Source organism: Equus quagga, chromosome 20 (assembly GCF_021613505.1).
Source record: "Equus quagga isolate Etosha38 chromosome 20, UCLA_HA_Equagga_1.0, whole genome shotgun sequence".
NCBI lineage: Eukaryota > Metazoa > Chordata > Mammalia > Perissodactyla > Equidae > Equus > Equus quagga.
The window spans coordinates 24,119,350-24,135,241 of NC_060286.1; the positions used below are offsets into that span (position 1 = coordinate 24,119,350).

The 15,892-nt window shown below is 36.8% G+C and overlaps 1 protein-coding gene across 4 annotated transcripts in view; it reads right to left on the reverse strand.

The window, feature by feature from the left end:
- CEP128 (centrosomal protein 128) overlaps positions 1 to 15,892 on the reverse strand; it is a 376,345-nt gene that overhangs the window by 202,790 nt on the left and 157,663 nt on the right. For all 4 annotated transcript variants that reach the window (XM_046647430.1, XM_046647432.1, XM_046647429.1 and 1 more), the window contains one exon: positions 2,085 to 2,277. In XM_046647430.1, coding sequence (XP_046503386.1) covers positions 2,085 to 2,277 — 193 coding nt within the window. The remainder of the gene's footprint in view (positions 1 to 2,084; positions 2,278 to 15,892) is intronic.

Here is a 15,892-nt window from a genome sequence, read left to right on the forward strand (position 1 = left end):
AAAAAAATGTTGGAAATTCAAATTTCAAAATGTCCCTTAATATAACATCATAAATCAGAAAAAATTAGGAATAAATTTCAAAATGATCTTCAAGACCTGCTTGCTCAAAATTACAAAACTTTCATGAGAAAAGTTAAAGATGACCTAAATAAGTGGATAGATATACCATGTTCATGGATTGGAAGACTCAATATTAAGACATCCATTCTCCACAAATTAACCTATACATTCAACACAATCCTATCAAAACACCTTGATTCTAAGGTGATTGGCAAGCTGACTCTAAGATGTATAAAATAATTCAAATTCTCTATAGATACAAAATAAGCAATAAATTTTCATTAAATTCAAAAAGTAGAAATAAAAGCAATCACCTTGAGAGACTACAAACTTTACAGGTTTACCTTGTGAAGCTTTTATAAAAAAGTTGGGCATGTGAATATAATTATCTAAGTGCACAAATATGTGGTTCTTTTGGACTTCTCCCCACTGACAGTTTTACACATTTATGACACACTATTGCATGAATCTTCATACAAAGAAATGATATACAGGGTTACAATATTGATAATGTTTACTAAAAGGAAAACTGGGTTGTAATCTAGTGTCAGTGAATGGTCCACAACACGTATAGAGACCATATGGCATTTCAGCTATAAATTACATAATTAGACACTATTAGATTGTCATTTAAAAAAATACAAGGGCATCCTATGACTTTTACTACTGGCACAGTTTACATCTTTCAATTGCAGTAGATCAGCAAGGCTCAAATGGTGGTTTTGGAACCATCCAAGACCCCTTAATTATAAAACTAAGACATTATTTGCCTTTTTCTCACTCAGTTTCTCATAAATGTAAAGTGTAGTTTTTCCAGAGATTACATGACATGTAACATAATAAAAGATTAAATGCAGAAGCAAAAATGAAAATGCAGCTGTTTTCTTTTAAGACAGCAATTAAAGAGATTTCCAAAAGTGCAAAACAATTTTGTCTTGGAAAAGAGCTAAATTTCATTAATTTTTATATTAACACGTAATGGGTTTATAATTATCATTTTTAAGGAATAAATATTTTTAAATTATTAGTTTAAATTTTTAATACGGTAAGTATTGTTACACACAACACACAATAATAAAATTTTTGAGAACTCAAAGAGCTTTTAAGACTGTAAAGTGATCCTGATACAAAAAAATTGAAAATCACTACATATAGTAATAAGTAATTTTTAAGTGGTACATGTGGAGCGAATATTCCTGATTACTAAAATGAAAACCAAAAATTTATTTTAAAAGGGATTATTACCATATGTTAATGTTACCGGGACACTGTATTAAGTCTCTTTCTGGTTCTTAAATTAATAAAGTCCACCAATAAAGAAAAGACCTAAGGCCAACACTACATGAAATCGCATACATAATGCTGTTTTTCTTCTTCCCATCATGATGCATCCTTAGTAGAATCAAGGAACAGAATAGTTTTCCAAGTCTCTTGTCTAACTTTTAAAGTTAAGTATTGCCCACACATTAACCCCTGCCCCCTGCTCGCCCTGTCCTTACTCTATGGTTTTCACCATTGTGCTTATAACCTCCTAATATACTATGTAATTTACCTACTTATAACATTTAGAGTCTGCCACTCCACTCAATATAATGTAAGCTAAACAAGAGCAAGATTTGTTTCTGCTTTATCCACTGATGTATCCTCAGCACTTGTAACAGTGCCTAAGAAAAAATAGGTGCAAAATAAATATTTGTTGAATGAATTAATGGATATTTTACTAAGTGAAATATAAATTTTGTCATTTTACCAGAGAAGAACAAACATATCTTGCAAATTAAAATTTGCAAACTGCCAACAGATACAAAAGTATATAGGAGGGATATAGCAGCTGAAAGAAAAACTCTCAGGGCAGAACAGTTTTCTCTTCTGGCCCCAGAAATGAAGAAAGATAAAAAGAGACGAGGAAAGGAGACAGATTTGGAAATAGTCTGAACTGGGGCAAGAGAAATAACTTTTTTCCCCAATCCTAGGATTCCATGAACATAAACAAAGAAAACTAAGAGTAAGAGCAGCTAACACACCTCTCTTCTCCCGATGTATTTCTTCCAGAAGCTGCTCCTGTCTTTCTATCTGTTCAAAGAGACACTGGAGCTCAGATTCCTTGTTTTCGGTCATATTCCTGAGTTGTTGTCTGCACAGCATCAGCTGGTGCCGCAGACTTTTCTCTCTGTTTTCTCGCTCTTTCAGTTCCTCACAAAGCCACTGAAGTTTAGTCTAAAAAAAATGACATTGATATCTAATTAAAAATAAATCTAGAAAACAGTCACATTTCAAAACATAAGGAAAAAAAGTCATGATAATTTAAACAAATATAAACAATAACTGAGAAATTTAAGCAAAATTTAAAAATACCAACAATGTTTTAATTTGCATAATGGTTTATATTGATGAGGATTTTTAGGCTGCTTAATTTTAAAACGGTTTATGATGAGGATCTTTAGGCTGGTTACTTTTAAAACTGCAGATGAGAAGCAGGCTCCAAGGACTGGAATTTTGCTTGCCCTTTTGAGAGACATTTGCGTTGTGAAGGAAGGGGGGATGACCTTGTAGGGACCTGAAATTGGCCACCCCAGGATATGTCTCTGGCATCGGGATTGTTTGGGGCTGATTGCTTTCGATAAACTGGGACAGAGAAGGAGGCTCTGGGGAATGGAACTTGCCCTTGTTGGGACACACTTACATTTGTAAGGTAAATCTCTGTCTGTAAAAGGTGCCTCCCTCTCTGTACCAGGAAGAAGAAGAGAGATGACCTTATCCCTAGAAACTCTTAATGGGGAAGGCAAGAACTTAAGTTGGTTGCTGTCTGGCAATCTCATGTAACTGATTTAGGGTGGTGGCTTCTAACCTTTCTAACCTTTACTTAATCCGATTTGATTCTTGTCTAAAAGTCATGGGATCACCCAATGACCAGACCCCACCTGCACTGATACCATTTTAACTTTTTTTCATGTTCTTTCCTTTGTCTTGTAAAGAAATGACTCACATACCCATGCCTTATAAAATTAGCCCTAATCCTCAACTCGGGGCAGCAGCAGGAGCTCTGACTGCCCGTGGGTCCTGTCCCCACGCACCAGCTCTGCCTGCCCATGGGTCCTGTCCCCATGCCAGCGGGGGCAGCAGAAGCGGCTCTGCCTGCCCATGGGCCCTGTCCCCATGCTAGTGGGGGCAGCAGAAGCGGCGGCAGCAGAAGCTCTAATTGCCCATGGGTCCTGTCCCCATGCTATTCTATTCTCTAAATAAAAGAGCACTATTGCCAGATCTTAAGAGTCTAAGAAATCTTTCTTTCGACTCCTCGGCTCACCGACCCCGCATCAATATCAGTTAAAAGTTGGAATTATATATATATTTTATATATATATATATATATATCTTAGAATTTAAGCCATGATTTTCTTAGATTTTTATAAAATATTTGCTATACTCTATTATCTTTGGAAAGGCAATACTATGGAAAAGCTTGGCCTACTCAACTTCCAATCGTAACACCATTAGCCCCTTAATTTGATATATAAGGCAATCTAGTACAAGCATTTGAAAAAAAATCAAATGCACCCTAGAATAAGAACTAGAGAATTATTATAAAAGGGAGTTTTATTTCAGAGACTAAAAATAGATAAAATTCCTAGTTTTGATTCCTAAAAATGCATATACCCAGGGATCCAGCTAGTCAGATAGAGAGAGAGATTCTCTATAGTACGAGAGAGATCAAGTCAGCATTTGCCCACACTTAAGAGTAGGAAATTTAATGGAAGGAACTCTCTTTTCTCACGAACTCTAACCTTGCCATTTTTAATATTTAGATACTTAAAGCAGGGATGAGAAAAGAAATTTTTCTTCCACCTTCAATATAACAGGATTTCAGTCAAGTCTCAGGACCTTCCAAGTAAGGCTACCTTCCAAACTCCAGTTGATTTTAAAAAACCTAAACAGTCTTTACCTCAATAAAAAGCAAAATAAGGGAAGCAGTGGACTAGAAAGCAAAATTAGTCTAAGCTAGGGCACAATTTCCCTGAATAGCACTTGTGTGTAAGCAAGAAAGTTCTAGGCCTCCGGAAGTCTAGGAGGTTCTCAGGACATGTCACAGTCTATTAAAAGTAGCTTTAACAGAACAATTTACCCTATGATGAAGTGGGACTGGGATTTGGCCCCTAGACTGGGGGATCCCCATATACATCAGCTTTCAAACACACCTAGAACTGAAAAAGAGGCACGGTTCTTTTGGTCAGAAGGTCTGTCGAGCAGACGGTACCTCTGTGACATAGAATAAACATTATCATTAGTCAAATTATAAAAAAATTATCCAATAATATTGTAAGATGACCAATGTATAACACGTGAATTGTCAGGTGAAGGGAAACTATGCTTGCAAAGCAAAACGTGGATCACATTTGTTAATATAAACTCTTATCAAAAACCAAGGGGGGACTTCATAGAAGTTCCACTTCCAGAATGATGGCATGAGGAGTTCTGTGGAACTCCTGCTCAATGAAATACCCATAACTGCTGAAAATTACTAAAAACAAAAATTAAAGTCTCTAGAAATTGTCCTAAGGCCATTCAGCAAATGAAGAAACATTCACTCAAGAAACTGTTAAATCTCATAAACAACAGCAAAAGTCTGTAGCACCTGAGCCATCATTGACTCTCACCCTCCCAACCCTGTGTGCCAAAAGCCCCACTCTTCATTCCAGAAGGGTACTGCCAAGAAGACAGAGCTCTCTCTTCCCCCAGTTCACAAAGTATAGTCATACGCCATTTAACAACAGGAGGATACATTCTGAGAAATGCGTCACTAGGTGATTTTGTCATTTGTGTGAACATCATACAGTATACTTACACAAACCTAGATAACACACCTAAGCCACATGGCACTAATCTTATTGGACTATCGTCGTATACACGCAGTCCATCCTCGGCCAAAACGTTGTTATGAGGCACATGATTCTATACAGTATTGTGGCAAAATAAGAAAGATATGTGGCCTTTGTGCTAATGAAGTGACTTAGGGTGGAGCCCTCAGTTAGCCTCAGGATGGGGCAGGTAATTAGAGAGTTGGAATTTTCAGCCCCACTCATTGACCTTTAGGACGAGGGGAAGGGGAGACTGGAGATTAAGCTCTATAAAAACTCTTGAACAATGGGATTTGATGAGCTTCCAGGTTACCGAACAGATCCACTGTCAGGAAGGTGACACACCCCAAATTCCATGGGGAAGGAAGCTCTTGTGCTCCGGACCCTTCAGAACTTTGCTGTATATACCTCTTCTGTTCATTTGTATCCTTTATAACAAACTGGTAGCGGTAAATAAAGTATTTCCCTGAGATCTGTGAGCTGGTATAGCAAATTATTAAACCTGAGGAGGGGGCCACAGGAACCCCCAATTTGAGCCAGATTAGATAGAAGTGAACATAACCTGGACACTCACTACTTGTGATCCGCATCTGAAGGGGAGCATGGGGGGCAGCCTTATAGGACTGAGACCTTAACCTGTGGGATCTGTATTAACTCTGGATAGTTAGCGTCAGTCGAATTAAACTGTGGGACACTTAGTTGGTGTCTGCAGAGAATTGGAGAATTATTTGGTGTGAAAAAGTCACACATTTGGAGTCAGAATTGTTATGAGTAGAAACAGATCATGATAGCATGTATCTCAATGGCAGAGCAGACCACTAGCATTCTTTTCTTCACAGGTCTGATTTGCGTTAGCTAAATTCCTGCAAGTGTAGAGGAGACATTGAGAATTCCCTCCTCCACCCACCACTGATAGGGTAGCCTCTGTACCTCAGACACAGCAAGCAGACAATACTGGGGTCCTAACTGTCATTTACCCAGATTGAGTACAAGGCTGTGATTATGAATATAACTTATTTATAAAGATTTTTTTAAATCCTCAACAAAATACTAGCAAATGAAATCCAGCAACATATAAAAAGGTTTTTACAGCATGACTATCCCAGGAATGCAAGGTTGGTTATAATAAATAATAAATTAGCATAATATATCATATGAATAAGAATTATAGACAAAAGCCAATTGATCATATCAAAAGGTGCAGGGAAAGCATATGATGAAATCCAACATCTATTCATGATAAAAGCAATCAACATACTTGGAATAGAAGGGAAATTTCTCAACTTGATAAAAGATATCTATGAAAAAACTACAACTATTATCATACTTAATGGTGAAAGACTGAATGCTGTCTCCCTAAGATCAGAAACAGGAAAAGGATGTCCACTCTCACCACTTCTATCTAACATCATATTAGGAAGTCATGGCAGGGCAATCATGCAGGAAAATGAAATAAAATATATCCACATTGAAAAGAAAGAACATATTTGCATCCATTTGCAGATAACATGCCCATGTATAAGAAAATCCTAACGATTCCACTAAAAACCTATTAGAACTAAGAAAAGAGTTCAGCCAGGATGCAATCTACACAGAATTCGAAATATATTACAATGCACATCTGAAAGTCATATAATGTTATAATCCAATGTCACTGCAATACAGAAATAAAATTAAAATTAAAAAAATAAAATATGAAAAAAAAGTTCAGCAAGGTTACAGTATATAAGATAAATATACATAAGTCAACTGTATTTCTATACACTTGAATGATCAATCCAAAAATAAAGTTAAAAAGGCAATCATATTTACAACAGCATCAAAAGAACAAACTACTTAATAATATACTTTTTAAAAGAAGTCTAAAACTTATACTCAAAAGACTACAAAACACTGTCCAAAAAATTAAATAATGTCCAAATAAATGGCAAGATATCCCATGTACAGAGATCAGAAGACTTAATATTGTTAAGCTAGAAATACTCCCCAAACTAATCTACAGATTCAACACAATTCCTATCAAACTGGCTTCTTTGGGAGAAATTGAGAAGCTGATCCTAAATTTCATATGGACATTTGAAATGTCCCAGCATAGCCAAACAGAGGTGTTGAGAAAGAAAAGCAAAGTTGGAAGACTCACACCTACCCATTTCAGAGCTTAACACAATGCTACAGTAATCAAGACAGTGTAGTACTGGCATATGCACACACATACAGATCAATGGAATAGAATTGAAAGTCCAGAAATAAACCCATATATACATATACGTGTGTGTGTATATATATATATATATATATATATAGTACATCGATTTTCAACAAGGATATCAAAATAATTTGATGAGGAAAGAACAGTCTTTCCAACCAACAGTGCTGGGACAACTGAATACCACATGCAAAAGAATGAAGTTGGACCCATACCTTATACCATATACATAAATTGACTTGAAATGGATCAAAGACCTAAACGTATGAGCTAAAAATGTAAGACTCCTAGAAGAAAACATAGGCATAAGTCTTTGTGACTTTGGTTTGGCAATGATTTCTTAGATATGACATCAAAAGCACAGACAACCAAAGAAAAAGGCTGACAAATGGGACGTCATCACAATTAAGAACACAGTCCTTCAAAGGTTACAATCAACAAAGTGAAAAAACAATCCTCTGAACAGAAGGAAATATTTGTAGATCGTGTATCTGAGAAAGGACTTGTATCTAGGATACATAAAGAACTCAGTAATAAAAAGACCAATTGAGAACTGAGCAAAAAATCTAAATAGACATTTCTCCAAAGAAGATATACAAATGACCAAAAGCCACATGAAAAGATGCTCAACATCATCAGCCATCAGGTAAATGTAAATCAAAATCATGATGAGATTCCACTTGCACCCAGTAGGATAGCTGTATCAAAAAGACAGATGAGAACAACCATTGGTATATACATGGAGAAATTGGAATTCTCATGTACTAATGGCAGGAATGTACAATAGTGCAGCCACTTTAGAATACAATCGGGCCCGTCTTCAAAAGGTTAAACATAGTTACCAAAACTATGGCAACCCAAATGAACCCAAATGAACATCAACTGATAAGTGGATAAGTAAAATGTAGTGTTATCCACACAATGGACTGTTATTTAGCCAGAAGTGAAGTAATGACACATGGTACAACATAGGTGACTCTGCTAAATGAAAGAAGTCCATCATAAAATAAAGGACCACATATTGTATGATTGCATTTGTATGAAATGTCCAGAGTAGGCAAATCTATAGCAGATTACTTGTTGACTAGGGCTGTGGCGGGGGGTGGGATGGACAGATTAGAAGGTAATCTCTAAAGGGTCCAGATTTTCTTTTGGGGGTAAAGAAAATGTTTCAAAAATCATTGTGGTGGTGGCTGCACATCTCTGTGAATGTACTAAAAACTACTGATTGGTACACTTGAAATAGGTAAATTGTATAGTATAGTATTCCAACTCAGCTTTCATTTAACAAACAAACAAACAAAAGGAGGGCCGGCCTGGTGGCGCAGTGGTTAAAGTTCGCATCTTCCGCTTCGGCTGCCCGGGGTTCGCCGGTTCAGATCCCGGGCACGGACATGGCACCGCTTAGCAAGCTATGCTGTGGTAGGCATCCCACATATAAAAAAAAAAAACGTGGAGGACGATGGTCACGGATGTTAGCTCAAGGCCAGACTTCCTCAGCAAAAAGAGGAGGACTGGCAGCAGATGTTAGCTCGGGGCTAATCTTCCTCAAAAAAAAAAAAAAAGGAAAGGAGGAAGTAAGAGTGTGTGAAAGCAAAGCTAAAATTAAACTTCCCTGAAGAGACGGTACCTGGCTTTAGTACCTGCCTCACAATTCATAGGCCTTTGTCGTGTCTGAATGTCACTGGATAAATACGGAAATCCCCAACTTAAATTTGCCTATGGACTTCCAACTATGATTGCAGAAATTTAATTAAGGCTGCTTTACTTTCCAATATCCACTTTGAAATACTCATTCAAATACCAAAACAGATAAAAATGTTCCATTGGACAGGAAACCAGGAAACATGATCAACTCTTTACTAGATAAATGGAGCACTTTCTACTAAAGCATTGAGGCCAGCCTGGGTGGTCTAGTGATTAAGATTTCGCCCTCTCACTGCTGAGGCCTGGGTTCATTTCCTGGTCAGGGAACCATGGCCTCCATCTGTTGGTTGTCATACTGTGGTGGCTGCATGTTGCTGTGATGCTGAAAGCTATGCCACTGGTATTTCAAATACCAGCAGGTTCACCCATGCTGGACAGGTTTCAGTGCAGCTTTCAGACTAAAGACAGACTAGGAAGAAGGACCTGGCCACCCACTTACGAGAAATTGGCCATGGAAATGCTATGAACAGTAGCAGAGCTGATATGGTGCCAGAAGGTGAGAAGATGGCCCAAAAGACTGGGCAGGGTTCCGCTCTGCTGTACACAGGGTCACCAGTTGTGAGAATCAACTCGACGGCACTAACAACAAAGCACTGAGGAAGAATACACGGTCAGGGTACGGGTGAGTGATATACCACCACGCCCATCTAACCACACATGGGAGACAAGGAAGTGAATTGGACTGTTCTTTAGTAAGCATACTCTATACATAGAGTGGAGCACATATTGAAGGCTAGAAGTCAAGCGACTGTTACAATATTCTAAACAAGTGAAAATGGTAAGAGATTGAGACTTAAATGTTAGGGGTTAGGGATAAGGGAGAATAATAATTCAGTATTGATGGCCAAGTTTCTAGCTTAAGAAACTATGAAACAGGAAATCTAGAAGCAGCAAAGAATTAGGGGTTAAGAAGTTAACATCAGATTGGAATATGTTGAAGTTGTTAGGACTAAGAAACACAGAAGTACACAGATGACTAGTTGGATATATAGATCTAAAGCTCAAGAAATATGGATGAGAGATACAGACTGAAGAATCAACAGTTTGGAGGAAGTTAAAAGCATAGGAATAGATAAAATAGCACATGGAAAGTGTCTACAGAAAAGACAGAAGTGGGATTAGAAGAGATAAACACAAGAGAAATCTAAAATAAAGCTGGGAAGAAGTACTTGGAAAGGGAGGAGGAAAATCCAAGAGTTTGGGGTGATAGAACCCCAAAGGAAGAAAATACAAGATGGATATGCTCAATGTCAGAGACTGTCAAGAGGAAGGAACAGACATATTTAGCAATTAAAAAAATACATATCTTCGTCAAAAAATAACTACAGTTCAGCCCATCAAATCAAAATAGGACTGAATATATGAACATCACGCTGTTTACGGTGATTACGCCTACCGAGGAGAGAGGCGTAAAATGGGAGATGAGGGTAGATATTCAAAACTTATTCTCCGTACTTCTATATTCTTAGAATCTTTAAAATGAAAATGTATTCAACGCATTATGCAATAAAAATTATTTTAGACAATTTAATCAGTAATTTTAGGTATAGGTCAGTTGGAAAATGATCTAAAACACTACTAAGCGATTAATTTATTAATTGCTATTAACTATGCAAAATAAGAGAAAGCCTATGCTAGCGCTGCCACATCTATATCAAAACTACCAACTGAATCTATAGACCATGCATTTTGTTCCCCTCATCAAACTCTGCCAGTTCTTCAAGAAAAATAAATAAACTGAAAAGCCCTAGTGAGTACCATATTATAATTAGTATGATAAGGGAAAAGGGAAAGGTTAGATATATAGTTTCTGGAAAAGACATTTTCAACCAAATCTTTTTGCTATTTATTTGGCACCTCAAACACATACACATCTTTATCCTTGCATATTAAATAACTTAATACACTAAATCCTCAAGATTTTTTTCAAGAATTTTTTAATATTCTTCAATTAAAAGCTTCTTGGGAATAATGTGTATTCATGTTCATGCACAAACACACACACACTACAACTAGTACAGTGTTCTGCACATAGTGAGGACTTGACTCATGCAACTAAATGAAAAGTTGGATGCTATTAAGTTCTTGTAAAGAGATAGCACCTTGCGTTCAAGTAAGAACACAGGAAAAGAAAATGATATCTTGAAAACAAAAAATCCAAAGTGTTTTTTTTGTATTACGGTATTTAAAAAGCTTAATGAACATTCAAAAGTAACACTTTTAGGACCCAAACACTATCAATTCGGATTATAAAAATATCACCTCAAAGAAGAGTTGGAAGGATGTACATACGCCAGCCTTGACAACTCTGTCATTTAGGCACCATTCTAAACAACAGCTCTCAGGCAGCATTTTGGAAAGCTACAGGCTCTGATTCTGTTCAACCAACTTTGTACTCATAAATTACTTCACCAAGGATCCAGATATCAACTCCTGTGTTTCACAATTTGAGGAAGTTAGGCAAAAAGTAAATCTATAACCCTCATATCCACCTTTCAAAACTCAAGTACTTGGAGACTAGAATACATTTTCAAAATTATTTAATCACTGTCAACAGAAATGTTAAAGATTAGCTCCCCCAGGAATAGTCTAAGTGTTATTTAATATCATCAAAAATGTTTAGATATTAGAATATTAAATTGATTTACTAGTATGGTGGAGATAATTGTCACCTGTTGACAGAGAATAAAATGAAATAACTTTGATATACAAAAGAAATACATACACACAAGATGAAATTTAAAAGAGATAAACCTGAAGGAATGCACTTAAAAAAATAGCAATCAAATATGGATTGATAAAAGGTATGGGGTTTACAGTTGACCTCAAAAGGCCTTGGGAGAAAAGAGTAAAAGGAGACAGATTATTCAACAGAAATACCAACTGTTCTAGTATCAAGTCACTGTTAGATGATGTTACAGAACTTAATTTGGTTGGTTTACATCAGAGATGGCAAATGTAAATGCTAAAGGTGCCAGGTAGGAAACATCAACAAAAGTGGATAAAAAATATGTTTTCTTTTGTTTTTCTTGAAATATGCCACTCAATCAGGCTACTATTTTATTGTTTTACCATTTTGTACTGCACATGGACATAAGAGATATATCTATTTCTCCTAAATCTACTTTGAGAAAACTAACATGCAAGCATAATGATAAAATGCAACTAATACTTTCTACCATGTTGGGAATCAATAGAGAATAGTGTGGATAATGCCAAACTACGGTTAAGCTAACTATATTAAGAAAGCTTAATGAACTTTCAAAAGTAACACATTTAGGACCTGAACACTATCATGTAGAATTATACAAACACAACCACAAAGAAGCAGCTCTGGAAGGACACCCCTTCTAATGTGGTCATGTCCATGATTCTTCTCAGCTCCAACAGTTTTCTACCACATGAGAATGAAACCCTAGAGTTATCAGATCTTCTGACATCTCAAAAGGAAAACAAATTCCATGCTGTAATCATCCAAAGGCTTGATTTTTTTAAATATTCGCTACCAATTCAATTTTTTAAAACCCTTATGTTCCAAACAAAACGAGTCCCTGTGGCTCATCAGTTTCAATCACCCAGTGTAATCTGTTCTTGCCCAGTAATTTAACTTGGAAAATAACTTCCCGTTTCCCTTTTCTCAATGCTATTCCATTTACTCCCTCCCAATCCTTGGGCTGCGTTCACTACCACTGTTAGGAGGTGATAACAGAGAAATAACAAATCTGTTTTGTCATTAACAATAACCCTACTGGTTGTGGTAAAAACAAAACAATAACCAAAAAAAGTCTCTGAAACAAAGCATTAATCAGGTTTGATACGTGTTGCAGACTGAATGGTGTCCCTCTCAGATCCATGTCCTGAAGCCCTAACCCTCAGTGTGCCTGTATTTGGAGACAGGGCCTTTAGGGAGGTACTTAATGTTAGAAGATGTCATGAGTGTGGGGCCCTGATCCTGTTGGGTTGGTGTCCTTAGAAGAAGAGAAAGTGAAACTCTCCTTCTGACTCCCAACCCCCAACTCTCCCAACCATACCCTTACCCCCTACTTTACTCCCCCAACTCCCACTCCCCACATGGAAGGCAGTCATCTACAAGCCAGGAAGAAGTCTCACCAGAAACCAACCCTGGCACTCTGATCTCAGACTTCTAGGCTTCAGAAATGTGAGAAAATAAACATCTGTTGTTCAAGCCACCTAGTCTGTGGTGTTTTGTTATGGCAGCCTGAGCAGACTATTACAATATCACCTACGGCTTCAGTTTCTTCCTATGAAGCCTTCATTCCATTGCTATACAAAATTAAAAATAACATAGTTAGACGCTTGTTAAGATTTGAATATGTATGCAGAACATATTAATCCTACAAAACAAAATATCAACTTATGGAAATTTAATCAACCAATAATCAATTAGGAGAATCAGCGTTTGTTAGAGAAACACCCAGAATCTTTCATTACGTTTATCTTGAAGGAACAGCTTGGAACACAGTATAGGAATTACTTTACCAATTTCAAATAATAATTAGCTGACAGGGCTATTAATCACCGTACAAACACCATTCTATCAGCCACTCACGAGAGTATCTTACAGATTACATAATAGGCTCATTTATTTAAGTACATCAACTAGTATTGCTAAACAAACCAAAATAAAGAAAGAATTTCTAAATAAGGCAGTTTTTTACCTTCATAGTTGATAGCTTGCAATTAGGTGGGAATATTCATAAGTATCTAGTCAAACAATCAAAATGATCTTTTTAATCAGTAAGAGTCCTCTAGTGAGATTTCATGTAAAATATACTAAAGTCACTAAGGAATAACTCATAGCTAAAAACCAAGGAAAACAGAAAATTCAAATACAAAGATTATAGCTGATAAAGTTAGCATTAATATTAGGACCCACAATTTTGTTGCTTTTAACTACTTGCTTCCTTTGCCAAAACTCTAAAAACAATTTTGAAAAGAAATGTTTATGCAGGAACCAAAAATAAAGAAAGAGGATGGCAAATTTTTAGAATATGCTAGGCCACCAAAACAAGAATTAAACCAGAACTGCAAAAGTCAAATCTAAATCAACTTCAAAATATATATCTTTCAGTAATACTCTCTCCACTTTTCTACTTAGTCATATAATCAAGAAGAAAGAAAGAATATCTCCATAATAAGAGTCCATATTTAAAAATATAAAATGCTTTTCTCTAATTAAATTGAATGTGTTCCACATACACAATCTAAAGAATATGTCAAACAAATGAATCAAGATACCTGAGTATTGGTATCACATTTTGATGTCTCCATCAGGAGGAGAGAATACTAAATGACTATTCACATCCTTCAACAAGAATTAAATACTCTCTGTCTAATACTTCGCACACAATGACTGCTTTAAAAAACCATATCATTAAAAAGACAATATTCAGGGGGCTGGCCCCGTGGCCGAGTGGTTAAGTTCGCGTGCTCCGCTGCAGGCGGCCCAGTGTTTCATTGGTTCGAATCCTGGGCACGGACACGGCACTGCTCATCAGACCACGCTGAGGCAGCGTCCCACATGTCACAACTAGAAGGACCCACAACGAAGAATATACAACTATGTACCGGGAGGCTTTGGGAAGAAAAAGGAAAAAAATAAAATCTTAAAAAATAAAAAAAAAAAAAGACAATATTCATAAATGTAAAGTTTATATTCAAGTGTAGATTACACAACCAATGGAAAGAAACAAGGGCACAGAGTTCGGAGACCCAGATTCTAAACCCTTATCAGTAACTAACCAGCTTTATGTCCTTAGGTAAAACTCAAAATGCTCAGGGCCTCTTTCTCATCTACAAAATGAGGAAATCAAACCACATGATCTCTAAAGCTCTCTCAACTATAATATTCCAAAAACAGTAGGGAAAAGCAAATGCTCGTCAACATCTAGAACACATTATACTATAAAAAGTGTGACTCAGGGCCAGCCCCATGGCCTAGTGGTTAAGATAGGTGCACTCTGCTTTGGCAGCCAGGGTTCAGTTCCCAGGCACAGACATACACCACTCATCAGCAGCTATGCTGTGGCAGGGACCCACATACAAAATATAGGGAGATTGGCACAGGTGATAGCTCAGGGAAAATCATCCTCAAGCAAAAAGAGGAAGATTGGAAACAGATGTTAGCTCAGGTCAAATCTTCCTCAGCAAAAAGAAGTGTGACTCTTTGGGATGATTCCAAACAGGATAATATAGGAAAATATCCCAATGCTTTGGAAGTATATTTTTTATCTGTATCATCTTAAAGTTTACAATTCTATTCAAAAAAAGTAATATTTGAGAATTAATATATTTACCAAAATTTAATCTGCTTGTTATTTATTCTTTGGTGATATTTAAGATGAGGAAGTAACCTGAGTAGGAAAATGCAGCAAGCCTAATATAATTACTCCTTAAGAAAAATATTTTTTGAGCATTTAGCCAAGCATTGTGGTAAATGCTAAAGATGCAATGAGGAACAGGATAGACACAGGTCTTCCCTCAAAAAAGCTTACAGACTAAAGAAAGAGGAGGAGTTTTAAATGGGAATTTCAACAGTGGGATAAAGGCCAAGAACGAAAAGAGCTCTAGAGCCAAAGCAGCATATAAAGTCACCTTTGTGCCATCTCACAGGAATAATGAGTACTGGACTCCCAGAAGTAAATGTGTTCTTCTGTAAAACAACGGAGCGCTCAGGATGCTGCCTTGTGCTAAAGAGCAGCTGACATCAGCTGTTCTCTTGTTATATAAAATGATACTTAAGATCTGGGATCAACAGCGATGCTCGCTAGTATGGTCATTCCATCCTGATGGTGCCTGTCTGCTCTAGATTTGATAAATTGTCCCTGTTTTCTCACTGTGAATATCTCTGCCACTTCTCATTTCTTTCCATGATTTGAACCTAAACTCTGATCTGTGCCTTTGTCTCTGCTTCTCTTTGCGCCATCTTGTCCAAAGGACACTTTCTTGATATCAGTCCCTGTGGTGGAAACTCTTTCAATACTTCTGCTAGCTTGCCCAGCCAGGACCCTGCATGCCTGTCTATTCAGATACCAACCTTTGACTT